The sequence below is a fragment of the Saimiri boliviensis genome, chromosome 3, assembly GCF_048565385.1.
Source record: "Saimiri boliviensis isolate mSaiBol1 chromosome 3, mSaiBol1.pri, whole genome shotgun sequence".
Taxonomy (NCBI): domain Eukaryota; kingdom Metazoa; phylum Chordata; class Mammalia; order Primates; family Cebidae; genus Saimiri; species Saimiri boliviensis.
In genome coordinates this window covers 63095192-63113743 of record NC_133451.1, presented here as the reverse complement: position 1 = coordinate 63113743, position 18552 = coordinate 63095192, and the positions used below count along the sequence as shown (strand labels likewise).

Below are 18552 nucleotides of genomic sequence, written 5' to 3'. Positions count from 1 at the left end.
ACAACAAGCTTAAGACACTACTAGATGACCCTTATGGAGTGACAGATCAAATTGAGTAATTCTTAGGACCTCAGTTATACACTTAGGTCTAGTTAATGTCCATCTTGGGCATTCTATTTTTAGGGGAAGAAAGGAGCATAATTTATAGTGTTGCTATGGCAGTTTGGGAGCAGGAGCATCCCCCCAGTCAAAATATTCCTACCACGGACCAAAAATTCCCCACCTGAGACCCCTGGTAGGACAATAACAACATGGATTATTAGGAAAACATGCAGGACCTAAGGAAGACGATAATAAAAGAAACTTGGAAATCAGTACCCGAAAGCCAAAATCTTTTTAAAGCATTAGATATACAACAGGAAAAGGATGCAGGTCCTATGAGATTTCTAAACAGAGTGAGGGGGCAAATGAGACAATATGAGGTCTCAATTTGGATAATCCCTTTGGGCAAGGATTGTTGAAACTCCAATTTGTCACTAAAAATTGGCCAGACATTTCAAAAAAATCACAAGAGAAAAAATTGGGAAGACCATCCCATAAGTAGCTTCAGGGAAGCTCAGAAGGTATATGTAAGGAGGGACAAATAAAAGCAAAAACAAAAAAGAAAACATATTATCTACCTTCCAACAAATGGCTCTAAACCCATGTACTTCTAAATAGAGTTTCCAGCAAGGCAGAAACTATAAAGGGCCCCAACCCTCCTTTTAAGGAACCCAGCCTCCATCTGGAGAACCAAGGCCCTCATTTACCAGACCCCCTAAAGAGCATGGAGGAGCAGGATCAAAGAGTCCCAGAAACAAGAGGGAGGAAGGGCAAGGTAGGTGCTATAGATGTGGAAGAAAAAGTCAATTCAAGAAAGAATGCCCTGAAATAAGAAAAGAGAAAGAGGCCTTTCCACTCAAGACAGTTGAGGAAGCATACAGGGGCCAGGGGCTCTGTCTCTTGAGTCCCACTAGAAGCCCTTGATAAATTTAGAGGTAGGACCTAAACATGAGCTTATCACCTTATTAGTCAATTCAGGAACCGCTCAAACCTCCATTCCCCACCTCCCCGTCTAATGTTGTCTGCTCCTCAGAAGAACTTTTAGTCTCTGGGGTAAAAGGAGAAGGATTAAAAAAAAATTTAGAATACACAGAAGTCAAATACCAGGATTACGATTTCTCAGCTCATATTCAGATCTTTTTAATCCCCTAAGAGGGACTAATTTATTGGGGAGGGTGTGACTGAACCAGACACTGACACCCCTCAAGAAATGGGAGATGAAAATGCAGAGATAACAGAGGATATGATGGATCAGGCAAATGATAAGAAAGTAGCTGCTGTTGAAGCCCTAAATAATGGTGAATTGCAGAAAGCCATTGACTTACTCACAGATGCCATCAAGGTGAATCCTCGCTTGGCCATTTTGTATGCCAAGGTTCTTTGTCAAATTACAGAAGGCAAACGCTGCCATCTGAGACTGTGACAGAGCCATTGAAATAAATCCTGATTCAGCTCAGCCTCACAAGTGGTGAGGGAAAGCACACAAACTTCTAGGCCACTGGGAAGAAGCAGCCCATGATCTTGCCCTTGCCTGTAAATTGGATTATGATGAATATGCTAGTGCAATGCTGAAAGAAATTCAACCTAGGGCACAGAAAATTGCAGAACATCAGAGAAAGTATGAGCGAAAACGTGAAGAGCGAGACATCAAAGAAAGGATAGAAAGAGTTAAGAAGGCTCGAGAAGAGCATGAGAGAGCCCAGATGGAGAAATAAGCCAGACAACAGTCAGGAGCACAGTATGGCTCTTTTCCAGGTGGCTTTCCTGGGGGAATACCTGGTGGTTTTCCCGGAGGAATGCCTGGAATGGGAGGAGACATGCCTGGAATGACCGGAATGCCTAGACTCAGTGAAAGTCTTCGTGATTAGTGATCCAGAGGTTCTTAACAGCCATACAGGATCCAGAAGTTATGGTGGCCTTCCAGGATGTGGCTCAGAACCCAGCAAATATGTCAAAATGCCAGAGCAACCCAAAGGTTATGAATCTTATCAGGAAATTGTCAGCCAAATTTGGAGGTCAAGCATAATGCCCTCCTGATAAATAAAGCCTTTGCTGAAGAAAAAGCAACCTAGATCACCTTATGGATGTCGCAATAACACAAACCAGTGTACCTCTGACCTTCTCATCAAGAGAGCTTGGGTATTTGAAGATAATCCCTACTCCTCTCCCCCAAATGCAGCTGAAGCATTTTACAGTGGTTCGCCATTAGGCTATTCATTCAGATAATGTTTTCCTACTAGGAATTACAAATTTTAAACACTTTTTAACTTTAAAAATATTAAAACAAATTTAAAGGGTCTGTTAATTCTTATATTTTTCTTTACTAATCATTTTGGATTTTTTTTTCTTTGAATTATTGGGCAGGAAAGATTCTTAAGTATAGAAGATTTTTGCTCTAATTTGAGTGAAATAAAAGTTTATTAGTGCGAAGCAAACGTAACTCATTTGAGGATAAAGTTTGTGTTGGATATCTGGTTCCTGAAGCATTTTGACTTGTCTTTTTAAATTCTTTATCTTTTTCTGTAAAGATTTATTTCAATAAACTAATTGGGACCACCAGTATTTCACTAGGACCTGGGTAGTACTTGGCAGGGCAGCAGCAATCTTGCTGTGTTTTATACACCATGCATCCTTGGGCAGGTTGTCCTTAAATCTTACACTGTGGTGAAGGGATGATTTTTCTGTAATGCTGCAGTAGAGTTGGAGTACTTAGTTCTGTTCTTGTCTAGCATATCTAATAAACGTATCATATTATTTCCACATAGGGTAAATAAGGGAGTACTTTTCTTTTTATATTTCTATGCTTAAAATTCTTTTTCCTAGTCAAAAAATGCCCAACTCTGTGTCTGCTTTCTGCTTATTAAGGTTTTTTTCTCTGACTTTTCTTGGGTTAAAGACAGGCTTTATCCACCAGTTATCATCACTGCTGTCATCATTAACAGCATAATTATGCAAGCATATTTAATGCTGAGTCTAATTTAATATGTAATACATATGGTAGTTGTAGGGTAATACCCACAACAACTGTAGTTTCTTACTTGGCCATGAGAATGCTTATTTAAGTTCCACTCTGGCAAAAATCTTGTCATATCAAATTGATGTTTGATCTTCTACTTAGAAAATGCCTATTGCAGTTGGAGTTAATCTTGTAGTATCCATCTTTGTATTTTGAAGATAATAAGGTTTGAATTAAATTGATATACACAGAGGGGAACTCATTTTTGTGATCCAATGTAAATTATAAGTGAGATAATCCACAGTTACTCATTGTGGAATTGTTGAGACTATGAAAGACTCATTGTCTTTGTATTCAGCTCTTCCTTAAATAGTGAAACAATATCCCCACCTCTGCTGACTTGCTTTCCCTTCCCTCCAATGATAAAGAAAATGAGAAATTTTAAAAAATATATAAAATAAAATAAATAAAAAATACACAAAATAAACAAAGAGCAGAACAGAACTAAATAAAACTGAAAAAAAAAACACAAAAGATCAATGAAGCAAAAAATTGGTTCTTTGAAAAAATAAGCTAAATTGATAGACCATTACATAGATTAACCAGGAAAAGAAGAGAAAACATTTAAATACGCTCAATTAAAATTAAAAAATGGCGAAATTACAACCAACACCGAAAAAATATACAAAATCATTTGAAATTACTATGAGCACATCTATGCACAAAAATTAGAAAATCTAGAAGGAAAAGAGCCAAGATAGCAGACCAAAAGCACCTCATGTGTGCTGTTGTTATGGAAAGAAAACCAGAACTAGTGAACCTGACCCTGCAGGCTGATCACCTGAGAAACCATGCCAGGATTTATCATGGCAGCAGAGAAACACAGAAGAGAGAGGAATGAAGCTGGACACCAGCCTGTCTCACCTCAGCACAGGGCCAGGGGAACCTCTCCAAAATGAGAAAGGGTAAGTGGCAGAGATCCCCAAGGGAATTCACACTCTCCACAGGGACCTGTGCAAGACTGGGAATGAGAAAATTACCATGTCCCGCCCCCTTACCTCCCCACGATGATTTTAGACTGAGGTAGAGAGCCACTCAGACATTTTGTGGGGGCAACTCCTGAGTGCAATCATATCCCCAGTGGCTTTGGGCCCCAGAGGGTACCAGCACTGGTGCCTCAGCCCCAGTAAAAGTTGCAGTTGTGGTGCTAGGGAGCACTAACACTGCCTCACCACCACTAGCCAACCAGAGCTCAGTGTCAGCTCTGGCCCAGCAGTTCTGCTTTGGCTCAAATTTAGTAGCAACCCCTCCCCATTCCACCACTGGTAGCTAGCTGGTCACCACTTGCTAGAGCCTCTAGCCCAGTGAGCCTACTCAGGTAAACTCAGCTGAAGAGCACTGCCTACTGTTGTCACATGAAACACCTGAACAGATCAATAATGAACTCCAAACTTTAATTAGTAACAAATAGCCTGCAACTCAAATAACCTATGATCAGGTGACTTCCCAGCTGAATTATGCCACATGTACAATGAAGATCTGGCATTATTCTTAATGAAGCTGTTTCCGAAAATTGAAAAAGAAAAACTGAGTCTAAACTCATTCTATGAGTCCCAATTCATTGCATCATACTAAGAATCTGGCAAAAATACAACAACAAAAAATTTCAGGCTGATATCCTTAATAAATATGAAAGCAAAAAATCCTCAATATAGTATCAGAAAACAAAATTCAGCAAAAAAAGGAAGAAGAGGAAAACAAACAAAAAAATAGCTGAAACAATTTAAAGAAAAAAACAAACTTGAAAGACTTATACTTCCTGCTTTTAAAGACAAATACAAATATACAAGAATCAAAAGAACCATATAAATACATGCAGATAGATATATAGGTCAATGCAATAGAATTTAGAATCCAGAAATATATACACACATTTATGGTTTCTACCAAAAGTGTTAAACCAATTCAATGAGGGAAAGAATAGATTAATAAATGTAAGTGGGAAAACTGATTATCCCCATACAAAAGACATATACCAGGCCCCCTACCTCAAATCACTTACATAAATTAACTCAAAATAGATTTTTAAAACTTCAATGTAAGCACTTGAATTATAAAACTCTAATAATAAAACATAGAGGCTAATTGGGGGACTTTGGATTTGGGAATGATTTCTTAGATATGACAACAAAAGTAAAAGCAACCAAATTAAAGTTGATTAGTTAGACCAAATCAAAATTAATACATTTGTGCTTCAATGGACACCATCAAGAAAGTAAAAAGACAACTCAAAGAAAAAGAGATATATTTGGAATCATGTATCTGATAAGAAAATAGTATTAAAAGCATACTAAAAATATGTCAATAAGAAGAAGCCAAATAATTTAATCAAATAATTGGAATAAAAATTTTTCCAAGAAAAATATACAATGGCTAATTAGTATATGAAAAACATGCTTACCATCATTAAATATCAAGGAATCATAAACTGTAATGAGATACCACTTTACTCTCACTGATTATACTCAAAAGACATATAATAACAAGGGTTGGCAAGATTGTGGAGACATTGAAATCCTCATAAAGTGTTGGTGACAATAGAAAATTATTCATCCACTGTGAAAAAGTCTAGCAATTCCTCAAAAGGTTACACATATATCTACCACGTAATTCAGTAATTGTCTTTCTAGGTATATGCCCAAGAAAAATAAAAATATGTCCACAGAAAGCATGTACATCAATGTTAATCAACACTATTTGTAATGGCCAAAAGTGGAAGAAAATCAGTATCTATCAACTGATAAATGAATAAATTGCATGTATAAATAGCATCTGATACTATTTAGCAATACAAATGAAGTCCTTATGTACACTATGCCATGGATGGACCTTTAAGACATTAAACTAAATAAAAGAAGCCAGTCACAAAAGATCACATATTATATAGTTTTATTTACTTTTTAAAATATCCTGAATAGGCTAACTTATAGAGGCAGAAATTAGATCACTGGTTGCCCAGGGCAGGATGGATGCAGAAATTCAGATGGGGAGATAAAAGGTAATATACAGGATTTTTTTTTTAGATAAAACTGATTGTTTTGTTGGATACAGTCTGTGAATTTACCAGGAAACTCTGATATTAATTGATGAATCATGTGGTATGTGAACTTCAACAAAGTTTTGCAAGATATTCCTTGAACCACGATATTAAAAGATGCTGTTTCTGTTGTACAATTACTTCATCTCTTCTTCTGTGTCAAGAGGCCTGCAGGACTTCCTCAACTGCCACTGTTCTTCACACTATTATAAAATATATTACATAAAACAGGGTACTTTTAAAGTCATTAATCTTAAGTGAATGGTAGCAAATATAAACATAAAAGAAACATTAAACATCCTTGAGTAAATATCAGGTAATCAAACTTTTGTTTGTCTCCTTGCCATCTATGTCCTCAGGCTGCTCATATAATGTGTTTACTTTGAATTGAAGGAGTTATATTTTAACTTGATTGATTTACCTCTGTATATAAGCATGAGAAAGAAACAGTGACTGGAAAAGAATTATCACATTGCACCAAGATGGCTCTGAAATGGATTTCTGTTCTTCTGCTGATACAATTCAGTTGTTACTTTAGCTCTGGGAGTTGTGGGAAGGTGCTGGTGTGGCCCATGGAATACAGCCACTGGATAAATATGAAGACAATCCTGGATAAACTTGCTAGCAGAGGCCATGAAGTGACTGTGTTGGCATCTTCAGCTTCCATTCTTGTTGATTCCAGTAAATCCTCTGCTATTAAATTTGAAGTTTATCCTGCATCTTTAACTAAAAATGATTTTCAGAATGTTTTTGCGAAACTAATTGCTAGTTGGATACACAATAATCCAAAATATGCCTTCTGGGAATATTTTTCACAACTACAAGAAATATTGTGGAAATATGGTAACTGTATTAAAAAATTCTGTGAAGATTTAGTTTTGAACAAGAGACTTATGACAAAATTGCAAGAGTCAAAGTTTGATGTTATTCTTGCGGATGCCGCTGGTCCCTGTGGTGAGCTGCTGGCTGAACTTCTTAAAGTACCTTTGGTGTATAGTTTCCGCTTCTCTCCCGGCTATACAGTTGAGAAGCGTAGTGGAAGACTTCTAGTCCCATCTTCCTATGTGCCTATTTCTATGTCAGAATTCGGTGATCAAATGACATTTGTAGAGAGGGTAAAAAACATGATATATGTGCTTTACTTTGACTTTTGGTTTCAAATATTTGATTTAAAGAACTGGGACCAGTTTTACAGTGATGTTCTAGGTAAGTCATGTGCTTAATTGGTGATTAATAAGTCCTAACTTTCTTTATGCCTTTGAAGGTGATCTTATATAAAGTCAGAGAAGAGTATTCTTTTAAGTGAAGTAATGAAATAAAAATATTAATCTCACAAATACTATGAAAAGACTGACATTAAAGGATCAATTTGAACCTGTAACTTTGACTCCTCCAAGCACACTAGAAGTCATAAAACTGCAAAGTAAAGCACTTGTGATTTATTTAAGCAAACACATATCCATTTTACTATGTTATTTCTATATTTTTAAAAAGTCAATAGATACATCAAGAAACCTTCTGATAAAGACAGACATGTAGATTGAAAAGTTACACATATTTCTAGCACAACTATCAAAGCAACATTGAGGAAGCTGTTTCTCTGTGCACCTGTTTGCTTATTTAGAAATTAGAATTTGTTTTCACATAAATGATTTTTTCACAGATTAGAGATATACTGGCTCTATTCTAGAAATAAAAACCAGAACTTGAGGTTTGTTATGTTTATACATTCCTTCACTGACAGCTTAGAAAGTGTTTCAAGGACTGAAATCTTCAAAGTGAAAATTCAAAAGTTTAATCTGGCCGGGCGCGGTGGCTCAAGCCTGTAATCCCAGCACTTTGGGAGGCCTAGGCGGGTGGATCACGAGGTCAAGAGATCGAGACCATCCCGGTCAACATGGTGAAACCCCGTCTCTACTAAAAATACAAAAAATTAGCTAGGCATGGTGGCGCGTGCCTGTAATCCCAGCTACTCAGGAGGCTGAGGCAGGAGAATTGCCTGAACCCAGGAGGCAGAGGTTGCGGTGAGCCAAGATCACACCATTGCACTCCAACCTGGGTAACAAGAGTGAAACTCCTTCTCAAAAAAAAAAAAAAAAGTTTAATCTATATTTTATTAAATGACATCCCTTCATTAAGGAAGATACAAGCCAAGTTACAAGGTAGCATCAATCTCTATTTCAATAATTTTCCAAAATGTTTCAGCTGTTATTTGCAAATATATTTATTTTCAAAAAGTAATATTAATAAGATCTTAACAAGAACCAAGAGCAATAATAGGTATTTCAACCATACACAAGGATTTCAACCATACTCAAAAAACTCACAGTTCACTTGGAGAACCAAAGATCAAGGGACTAGTGTAATAAATTATAAAAACTAGACTGAGCATTACTTAGAAAGCTGTTTTTATGGTACAGTAAGATGACTTCCTTTTGGGGCTCAATGATTTGTTTAAACATGTATTTGTTACCTTTGCTGTTTCAGAGAGGAAACAAATGCATATTTAAGCCCATAGTGGCTAATTTTAATGATTATTTGTGATTCGGAATATACTAAATTATGTTAAAAATGTAATTTCCTCTCACAGTTCTCTGAACACTTTGCCTTCCTTATATATACATATGAGCATCATATGCAACACATGAAAATTAAATAATGCCCATATATAAAAATATATGTATACATTTATCAATGCACAGATATTTTACATATCTTTGGTTACATTTTTCCAAATCATTTCAGGAAAATATCTATATATTCACATGACACTTCTCTTGTGTCAGTTACCTTTTTTTGTTGTTGTTTTTTGGATTTTTCCCCCATTAGGAAGACCCACTACATTATTTGAAACGATGGGAAAAGCGGAAATGTGGCTCTTTTGAACCTACTGGGATTTTGAATTTCCTCGCCCAACCTTACCGAATGTTGATTTTGTTGGAGGACTCCACTGTAAACCAGCCAAACCCCTGCCTAAGGTGAATACATTCTGGTTTGATTTGTTAGCTTTGTATTTTCAGAAAAAATCACTGCAAATTTTTCAGTCAGAGTGTTTGACTCACGATGAGAGAAATATGGGAGGACCAGTAGAGTGTACTTGCCATTAGAAACTTGTATATTTCTATCCCATTACAACTATGTGAACTTCATTATTAATAAACAACAAAGAGGAATACTGGGGAGACTTTGAAAACAGACTTGGTTAAACTAAAGCCTTCATTATGCAACACAAAAGAAAGTATGAGTAAATCCAGTAAAGAATATTTATAAGGTGATCACCACATACTACAGGATGGTGCTGGATTTTTAGAGAATAAATGTAGACACAGTTTCTGCTCCCTCATGCCTTACATTCTACTTTGAAAGATAGGATATAAGAAAATAAAAAAGAAAACTCTAAAAGTTATTATGAGGGAACACCAGAATCCTAAGAGAATATCCAGAAGAGATTCCAAAGTCATTGATAATTAAAGTGAATCCTCAACAATGTGCTAGACAGGTGAAAGGATGATGGGAGAGGAAGAAAAGGAAAGCATTTGGAGAAGTAAGGGCAGTTCCTAGGACTCCAAAATTTCTTTGCAGAAAGACTTGGTGAAAAGACAGATGATGCAGGGGAGGTAAGTTGTATCTCAATAATTATGAATTAAAAACATCTATAATGTGCAATGAGGAGCTACTGAAAAGTGTTAAAAAATGAAGTGAGATAATTAGATTTTGTTTTTTTAAAAAAATCTCCCAAGGTGTTCGATGGATTAGACTGCAGAAAGGCCAGACTGCGAAAAATGCAAATCATTTAGGAAATTTTGTATGAATGTAAGCAATAGATAAAGAAAAAATGGACTGGAATTTTGATAGAGATTATTATGCCTGCTTTTACAATATTAGCACTAACTTCATATTGTTTTATGTGGAAAAGTTTTTAATGCAGATAAAACACTTTGTCTCTGGCATATAGTCACCCAGAAATATTTTTAGCATGGTAATTATTGTGATTTTTTATTATTACTTCTGATACTATCAACTAGCTAACATGTGACAGCCACTTGAGATATAATTTCTCATTTAATAGGGACTGGTTTGCCAACAAATAAAGATTATATTCAGTAGCAAACTCCTAGAGAACAGATGTCCTGTGGACTTGTTTAAATGTAGATGCTTAAGTTTGGGCAGTCGGAAGAACAAGCTGAAATGTTAAAGTTGTTTTTTAAAGGTTGAGGCTCTTCACCAGTATTCTAGCTTAAATTGTATACCATTTCACAACAGTTTTAATTTGTGCCCTGAATATATTTACAGCCACGTCCAATGTTTACTTTCTTTCACCCCAGCATTTAAGCCATTTGTCACTGAGATCACAGAGGTCTACATCTTAGGACATAAAAGTGTCAGTTTATCCTATTGGAGCTGGTGCTTTCTGCCTTATGCCAAGCCTATAGGATACATCAGTAAAGCTCACGGGAGAACCTGGGTCTCTACATTGTAGCTGCCTGAAAGAGAAGCACAGCGAAAATGAATAGTGCATGTATAATAAAGACGATAATGTCTACCACATGTTTCTGAAAACTTTTCTTACATTTAAATTACAAAAGAATTTTGCCAGAATATAGTATGATATTCCTTGTGAAGGAACACAAAAATGGGATCTATTTTACTTTAAGATCATTCTGTTAAGACATTAATAAAAAGTAATCCTTCTTTACTACATTATTATATAATCTCTTAAGAGATTCATTTTTTCTACCTTCTTACTAGAAGTGACATAAAACTGAAATCTTTGTCAAGATAAAATACAATAATAATGTTGAATAAAAATTGCTTAAGTTCTATATGGTAACTTTCTCAAGGGACAAAAGCAGAGGTAAAATTAATGAAAATTCCATGAACTCTCCAATTATTATTATTATCTCATATTAATCTCAAAAAATTAACTATTAACATTAAAGAAAATTGATAGTGCCAGTAGAAACTAAAGAGAGCAGATGGAGAAGGAGGACAAGGGCAAGAATGACTAGTAGTACAAAAGTGATCATTACTACTACTAGCTGTTATTAACTTGCAGAATGAAGATTTGAATTTAGGTCAATAGTTGTGAAACTTGTCTTTAATTCTTCACTACATAAAATCATTATTACTCTAAATTTCATGCCTTTCCATTAAGTATTAGAGTCTCAGATAATTTTTATGTATTTTAAAAGAATCAGACACTTGGTAAAAAGTATCAAGTGTTTTAAAATACATATAGCCATTGGCTTCATAATATACTCACATGAAACTATACAAAGAAAAACTAAGTCACGATGGACAAATTCAATATTTGTGGCAGATACAAAATAAACGTTAGTAGTAATTTAAATATATTAAGAAATGATTAATAACTTACACAGTGTGCAAACCAAGCAATTACAATCGTTTCACTGAAAGCCATAATATAAATATAGTTGGAAATTGAGGAACAAAATGATGAATAAAACAAGACCACAATTTTTCTGTAGGATTAAAAGGTATAACTAATAAGATTAAAATGTCCCAAATAAACATCACATATGTGTATTGAGTTATGTAAAAATAAAAAAGACCATAGAAAAGCATACACATTTTATATGGGGAATATTTCTAGACAGAGAGTTAGGGAGAAATTTATTTACTTTTTTTAAAATTTTTATACTTTTAGAAAATGTCTTACATTCAACTTATATTATTTTTAGAAAGATTTTACAGAATAAGATCACTATGAATCTGTAAACAAACATTTAATAACTTCAGAATACCTGGATGTTCCACGTATTACTTGGAATAGTGTTAAAATGACTCTCATGTTAACAGTGATAAGATTGAAATTATATTTTTGAAAAATACTTGTCAATATATGCTGTACATGGGCAAACTTCAGAAGTTTTATTCTTTGTTTAGTACACAATAGTTATAAAAAGAAGATTTACCTCAATGATTAAGATCCGAAAGCATACTTGTTATGTTGGAAGTGGTTTGTCATTATTTTACAAAAAGAAAAAGTAGTAATAATCAATACAGATAAAAGGAACAACAACAAAAAGATAAGCATACAATTTTGACACACTATCCAGAAAACTTTTGGCTATATACGCATTTCTTTCTTTCTTTCTCTCTCTTTCTTTCTTTCTTTTCTATGAGAATGCATATAACAATATGGAATTATAGAATGCATCTAAATTTTAAAATGGGAACATATTGTCACCCATGAGTCAGAATAATTATCAATCAATTCTAAACAAACACATGTTCACTAGGGCTTTGTATAGTGTGACGGAGCTACTCTAGAGAGTAAGCAGATTTCCACTGGAGAAAGGTCCGGTGGCCTTTCCACCTCTCCTGGTGGACTGTCCCAAGTGTTCCCTGTGAGACACAGTAAAATGATGATGAGGGCCCTTCAAAGAGAGTTATAAGTAGCACATCAATTTTTTAGTGTGATTTCAGGAAAAAAAGGTGTGAAAGTCACACGTAAACAATGACCTGAGAAATATGATTACTCAATTATTTAACTACATGCTGCATAATTCAGTATTATGAATGGGTTTCTTAGGACTACTTCACAGAAATTCCAAACCACAATACCAGACTCCAGAATGTCAGTGATTCTTAAACTTCAGATTTTAAAGGTGTGTGTTTGGGGGAGTGGGGGAGGGTGCGTGTGTGTGTGTGTGTGTGTGTGTGTGTGTTGGATAGGGGAGTAGGAAGACAGAAACTCAGAGAAATTTCAAGTGAGGTATAAAGAATTACATAGCTAAGGAAACATTGATATAAATTCATTCCAATTGTAACTTTTAGCCATTGCTCAAAAGCAGGTGTAATGGCTCCAATGACTTCTAACTAAAAGAATTCTAGAGGAAAAGCTTCCTTTGACTACAAATATTTACTAGAACTACAATGATACAGAATTAAGACAAAGTAATGCTACCTTCCAAGGGTCTCTATTAGTAATTATAATGTCATAAATGAAGATCCTATGTATAATATGTTCCAGCATTATTTTCTTCTACTACAGTGTAATAGCTGTTTCATTTCTTTCTTATACACACATACCTATATGCATACACACTCATATTTACACAAATATGCATAATAGAGACCATCTGTCATATTACATGTCTCCTTTCAAAGAAACTGAGAAATTAGGTCAGTCAAAAACACAACCAGTACCCAAAAATTACTGATAATACTTTGTTTTCTCTGTGTAGATGTTTGTAACAGCTCCTTCAATAGTGCTTGCTGTGCTGACACTTTTGTGACAGAGCAAATTCTTTCTTTGTAGGAAATGGAAGACTTTGTGCAGAGCTCTGGAGAAAATGGTATTGTGGTGTTTTCTCTGGGGTCAATGGTCAGTAACATCACAGAAGAAAGGGCCAATGTGATTGCATCAGCTCTTGCCCAGATCCCACAAAAGGTTAAGTAAAGTGCTTTAATGGTGAACAGCTACTGAATGAGTCTACTAAACTGTAAAGAGTCCAGTTATAAAAATGTTTTGCCTACAACATTAACTAATGGAATAGTTCTAATTATCTCAGTTATGTGTTCAAAAATAAAAATATACATGGAAGATGTTAAAATAGCAAAGAGGAGAGTTTTCATTGATAATAACATTGGCATTAATATTGTGACAAGAAAGACAGAAATTTAAAAGGTGCACATGAAGTTTTGGTATTATCATGGTATTGTAAACATGCACATAGAAATCACCAAGTTCTGCCCTGTCATTTTCTTCTTTTTCTTACAGAGTTCCTGAGGGCACTGTATACACTATAGATATTCCCAAAAAGGAGTTGAATGTTAATGTGTTACTGTACTATCACAATAATAAGCAGGCATTGAAAAAAGTCTGAAATGCATCATGCAGTTTAGGCTTGTCATGTAATCTGACCTCTTGTATTTTCTATACATGTTGGAATAGCCCTATTTAGAGTGTTGTTCAGGATGCCATTCAGAAAAAGAATGTCCTAGACCAACAAACCACTACTCCAGGTACTCACCTAGCTGACAAAATTTAGAGAAATGGGAAAACATGCCTTGTCTGCTGGACTAGGGCCTGCTTATGCCTTAAGCAGGGAAATGTAGTGGAATAGATGGAAATGGAATCCTGCTTTTAGGATAGATTCTGTACATTATAAAATGTGGCGCCACAAAACCTCTGCTCTAACCACCAGTTAACACCTCCTCCAGATTGAGGAAAGAAAAAAGAATAAAAGAAGGAGACACGCAGAAGGAAACAACTCATGGAAAGAGGTTCAGTTGTCCCCACTCCATAAAATATAGTAGGAACTTATTTCCCAATATGTAGAATACACTTGCAATATTTCTGTATTTGTGAGTTACTTTTTAATTTTCTAACTGACATAGCCTTCTAATGGCCTATGTTAATTTTTTTGTTGAAAACAAAAAGTTACTTTAACACTTACATAGCAAATACAAAGTAAACACTTGTAAATTATACTTTAGTGTCAGGATTGCTTGGAAATTCTAAAATCAATTACCTTATTTTGGTAATTGGCATGGGAATGGCTTGGCTAAAGCAGACCATATTACTCAATGCTGGTCATGCTTTGTAGTGCATCATTTAAATGTTAATGATCATTAAGCAAAATTTGGTAAAAATACACAATTTTATATACTTTTAGCAGCTATATTGTTATTCATGAATTGCAAATTGGCTTTTTTTCCTATACTGAAAATACTTCCATAATTAGCAATACTGATAATACTCTGAAGGTGTCAAAAATTGACACTTGAAATTTTTCTTGGAAGTACAACAGGATAATTGTAAACTGAAAGAAGTTACACACACTACCTACATAGCATTAATTTATTTCTCACAAGTAGCTGATTTTATAGATGTAGTTTTTTGCAAATAAAAGATGTCAAACTCTAATAAACTAGTACGTGTAAAATTGCATACCATTCAAAAATAAATTAATATTAAATTCAGAAGATGACAGCTAGAACAAATATATAAAATAAATATATAGGTCATTACTTATTAGTTACCTTTTTTTTGCTTTAAAATTATAAGGAATGTATATAACAATTTCTTGAATATTGAAATTTTTCATTGATAATCCAATGTGTCTAAGCTACAATGTTGGAAATATTATGATTTCCTCATATACCAAACTTTAAAAAAAAAAAAAAGAAAAACAGTAATGACATGAAATGATGGTATTCAATTTACTTCATACTTTTAATAGTTTTCCTTTTAATATCTTGATCTCATTTCTTCATATTTTTATATAAAAAGTATTTAACTAGATGATTGTCAATCTCTTTAGAGTTCTAACGTGCTATAACTTTGGAGTTCTACCGATAGCACAAGATATTTTCTTCACCCTGACAGGTTCTATGGAGATTTGCTGGCAAGAAACCAAATACTTTAGGATCCAATACTCGACTGTACAAGTGGTTGCCCCAGAATGACCTTCTAGGTAAGAATCCAGAAAACAAATACTGAATATATGAATAATGGCCAATTAGAGTGATAATAGTTCAACATGAAACATGCTTATTGAATATTTATTATTGAAAAACTAAAAAATGAAATATTATATATTTCCATTCTTGTGAGGAAAAAGATAACTATAATAGTTTTCATTTTATTATATACACTCATATTAGAATCAAAGTATTTTTATTTTAGGTGTAATTACCATTCATAGAGTTTCCCAATAACTTTCTGGGTTGTCTGTCTCCTATTTCTACAATTTTATACCTGTCCTTTATAATTCTACATGGTTATTTCAAATGACATTGAAAAATAACAGTTGCTCTTCCATTACCACTGACTGCATTTTTTATGGGAATAAATCCCCAATCTTTACATAAAGTGACAACACATTTTATGATGAAGTGCGGCCTATGCTTCCTCTATTCCAGCACCACCTCTACCCCACTCTCTGTTGCCTTGCACACCCACATATCACACTCAGTGACTGAACTATTTAAGATAACATGTTCTTATATGCCCAGTCTTATTCTTCTATTTTTCGCACATTTTAATGTTTTTATTAAAATGTGTTTTATCATTTTGTCCACCTGGCAAGCTTAATTCATTTTTCTAGTCTGAAGTCACACACACCACCACCTCTTCATGTAGTTATCACTTATCTCTCCAGCAGAAGTGGGTACTTCTTTCTCTGAAATCTAAAAGCAATTTCAATACTGTTTTATGGCCATCATAACATTATCTAGAGAATATTGTTCTTTTCAGTGCCTCATAGTGATCATTTCTTATGTGATTATTTACTTATAATTAATAATTTTGCTAAAATTTATCCAATCCTAGGTCACCCCAAAACCAAAGCTTTTATAACTCATGGTGGAACCAATGGCATCTACGAGGCGATCTATCATGGGATCCCTATGGTGGGCATTCCATTGTTTGCGGATCAACCTGACAACATTGCTAATATGAAGGCCAAGGGTGCAGCTGTTGGAGTGGACTTCAACACAATGTCCAGTACAGACTTGCTGAATGCACTGAAGACAGTAATTAATGATCCTTTGTGAGTATAACAATATTTTTCATTAGGTGATATTTGTAGATAGTTTATCCTGTCAGTAGTGAGTATCCTTTTTGTAAGAGACTCATTTTGGAAGAATTTAAAAGATTTAACTACTGCTAAGTCTGTTTTTATTTTCTACCAGATAATAATTTCAAAGTTACATTTGAAACTCACACATTCAATAGGTCAACAATTTCTACAACAACTATACAAAAATAATGTTAAAGAGGTTATTGTGAATATACATTTTTTAAATTACAGAATATACAATAAAAAGGAATAATGAACTTGGAGAAAAAATAAAATCTTTAAATCAAATAAATAACAATTCGGAAATTATAACCTATTTGCCTTAAAAATTTATCATTATTATTTTAAGAAATATGATGGGATATAATTTACAAGCATAAAACTCACCTATTTAAGGTGTCAGGACTACTTAAGTCCACAAGATCAAGGCTACTCTGAGCCATGATGAAGGCAATATACTCCAGCCTGAAAAACAGAGCACAATCCTCTCTCAAAATATATGTATATCAAAATGATCACTCTCAAATTGCATTTCTACTGTCTTACTTGTAGCACTTCTAGAATGGCTTCCCGTCTGACTTCATTTTCACTTTTAAAAAAATTTGCCTATGATAAAATTATAATTTAGAAAACAAACTTTCTATAATAACCCAATTTAAAACATTCAATTTCTATGTCAATTCTGTAAAATTCACTTTGAATTATTTGTGTGACATTTTTTAAAGCCCTTCCATAGACTTGATATTCTTAGGCAATAAATTACTTTCTATGTTGGTATATTTATGTTTATCTTTCAGCTATAAACAGAATACTATGAAATTATCAAGAATTCATCATGATCAGCCGATGAAGCCCCTGGATCGGGCAGTCTTCTGGATTGAGTTTGTCATGCGCCACAAAGGAGCCAAACACCTTCGGGTTGCAGCCCACAACCTCACCTGGTTTCAGTACCACTCTTTGGATGTGATTGGGTTCCTACTGACCTGTGTGGCAATTGTGATATTCATCATCACAAAATGTTGCCTGTTTTGTTTCCAAAAGTTTGTCAAAACAGGAAAGAAGGAGAAAAAGAATTAGTTACATCAAAGGCCTGAAGCTGTAATGACCAAAAACTAGGACTCCTTCAGTTAATTCCAGCATGAAGAGGCTGGAATGGAGGATTTCCTACCTCCTGTGAGAAAACAACATTTCACAATTGACCCTGTTAAGTCAAAAACTTATTTTCCAGAGACTAAGTTGGAAATATTCCAAGTCAAATATTTCAAACCTAATAAAAATTAAAATATAAAATCCTATGAGTTAATATTTAAGGATATTATTCTAATTCACAAGTGACACAAAAAAAACTTTACTGAGCTTAACTATGTTTTATACATTGTACATGGAAATAACCATATTCAGAAGTTCACTTACAGTGCCAATACTGTTTTGCAAATGCTCAGAATACTTTGGCTTCATTTTGACCAGATTTCTCTTGTTTTTACTGTTGCCAAAGAAACTATTCTATAATTAAATTACGTGATATTGCAAGACCAGTAGTATTGCTTGGCTTTTTCTATGTATCTAGACTCAGCAACACTTTTGTTCCTAAAAGACGTTACAAGTATATCCCTCGAATGAAAGATAATATTCACAATTAACAAATGTGATATACCACATTAACAAAATAATGAATAATAAACAATTATTATCTCAATATATACAAATAAAAGCATTTGAAAAATTCAACAATGTTTTATGAGTTAAAAAAAAACTTTCAACATCCTAGAAGTATAAGAAAATCACTTTAACATGAGAAATGATGCATATAAAAAGCTCACAGCTAAATTCATACCTGATGACAAAAATATGAAAAGTTTTTATCTAATATCAGAACCAGGTAATGATACTCACTCTTGTTGCTT

The 18552-nt window shown here is 34.2% G+C and overlaps 1 protein-coding gene and 1 pseudogene across 1 annotated transcript; both read left to right on the top strand.

The window, feature by feature from the left end:
• The first annotated feature begins 657 nt into the window (after positions 1-657).
• Positions 658-2104, top strand: LOC101044085 (hsc70-interacting protein pseudogene; annotated as a pseudogene).
• A 4420-nt stretch (positions 2105-6524) lies between these two features.
• LOC101029477 (UDP-glucuronosyltransferase 2B17) lies at positions 6525-17938 on the top strand. The gene is given in 6 exon segments (XM_003931902.4): positions 6525-7301; positions 8925-9073; positions 13381-13512; positions 15454-15541; positions 16399-16618; positions 17446-17938. Coding segments are annotated over 6 exon segments (1593 nt in total). The 5' UTR covers positions 6525-6577; the 3' UTR covers positions 17726-17938.
• The last annotated feature ends 614 nt before the right edge of the window (positions 17939-18552 follow it).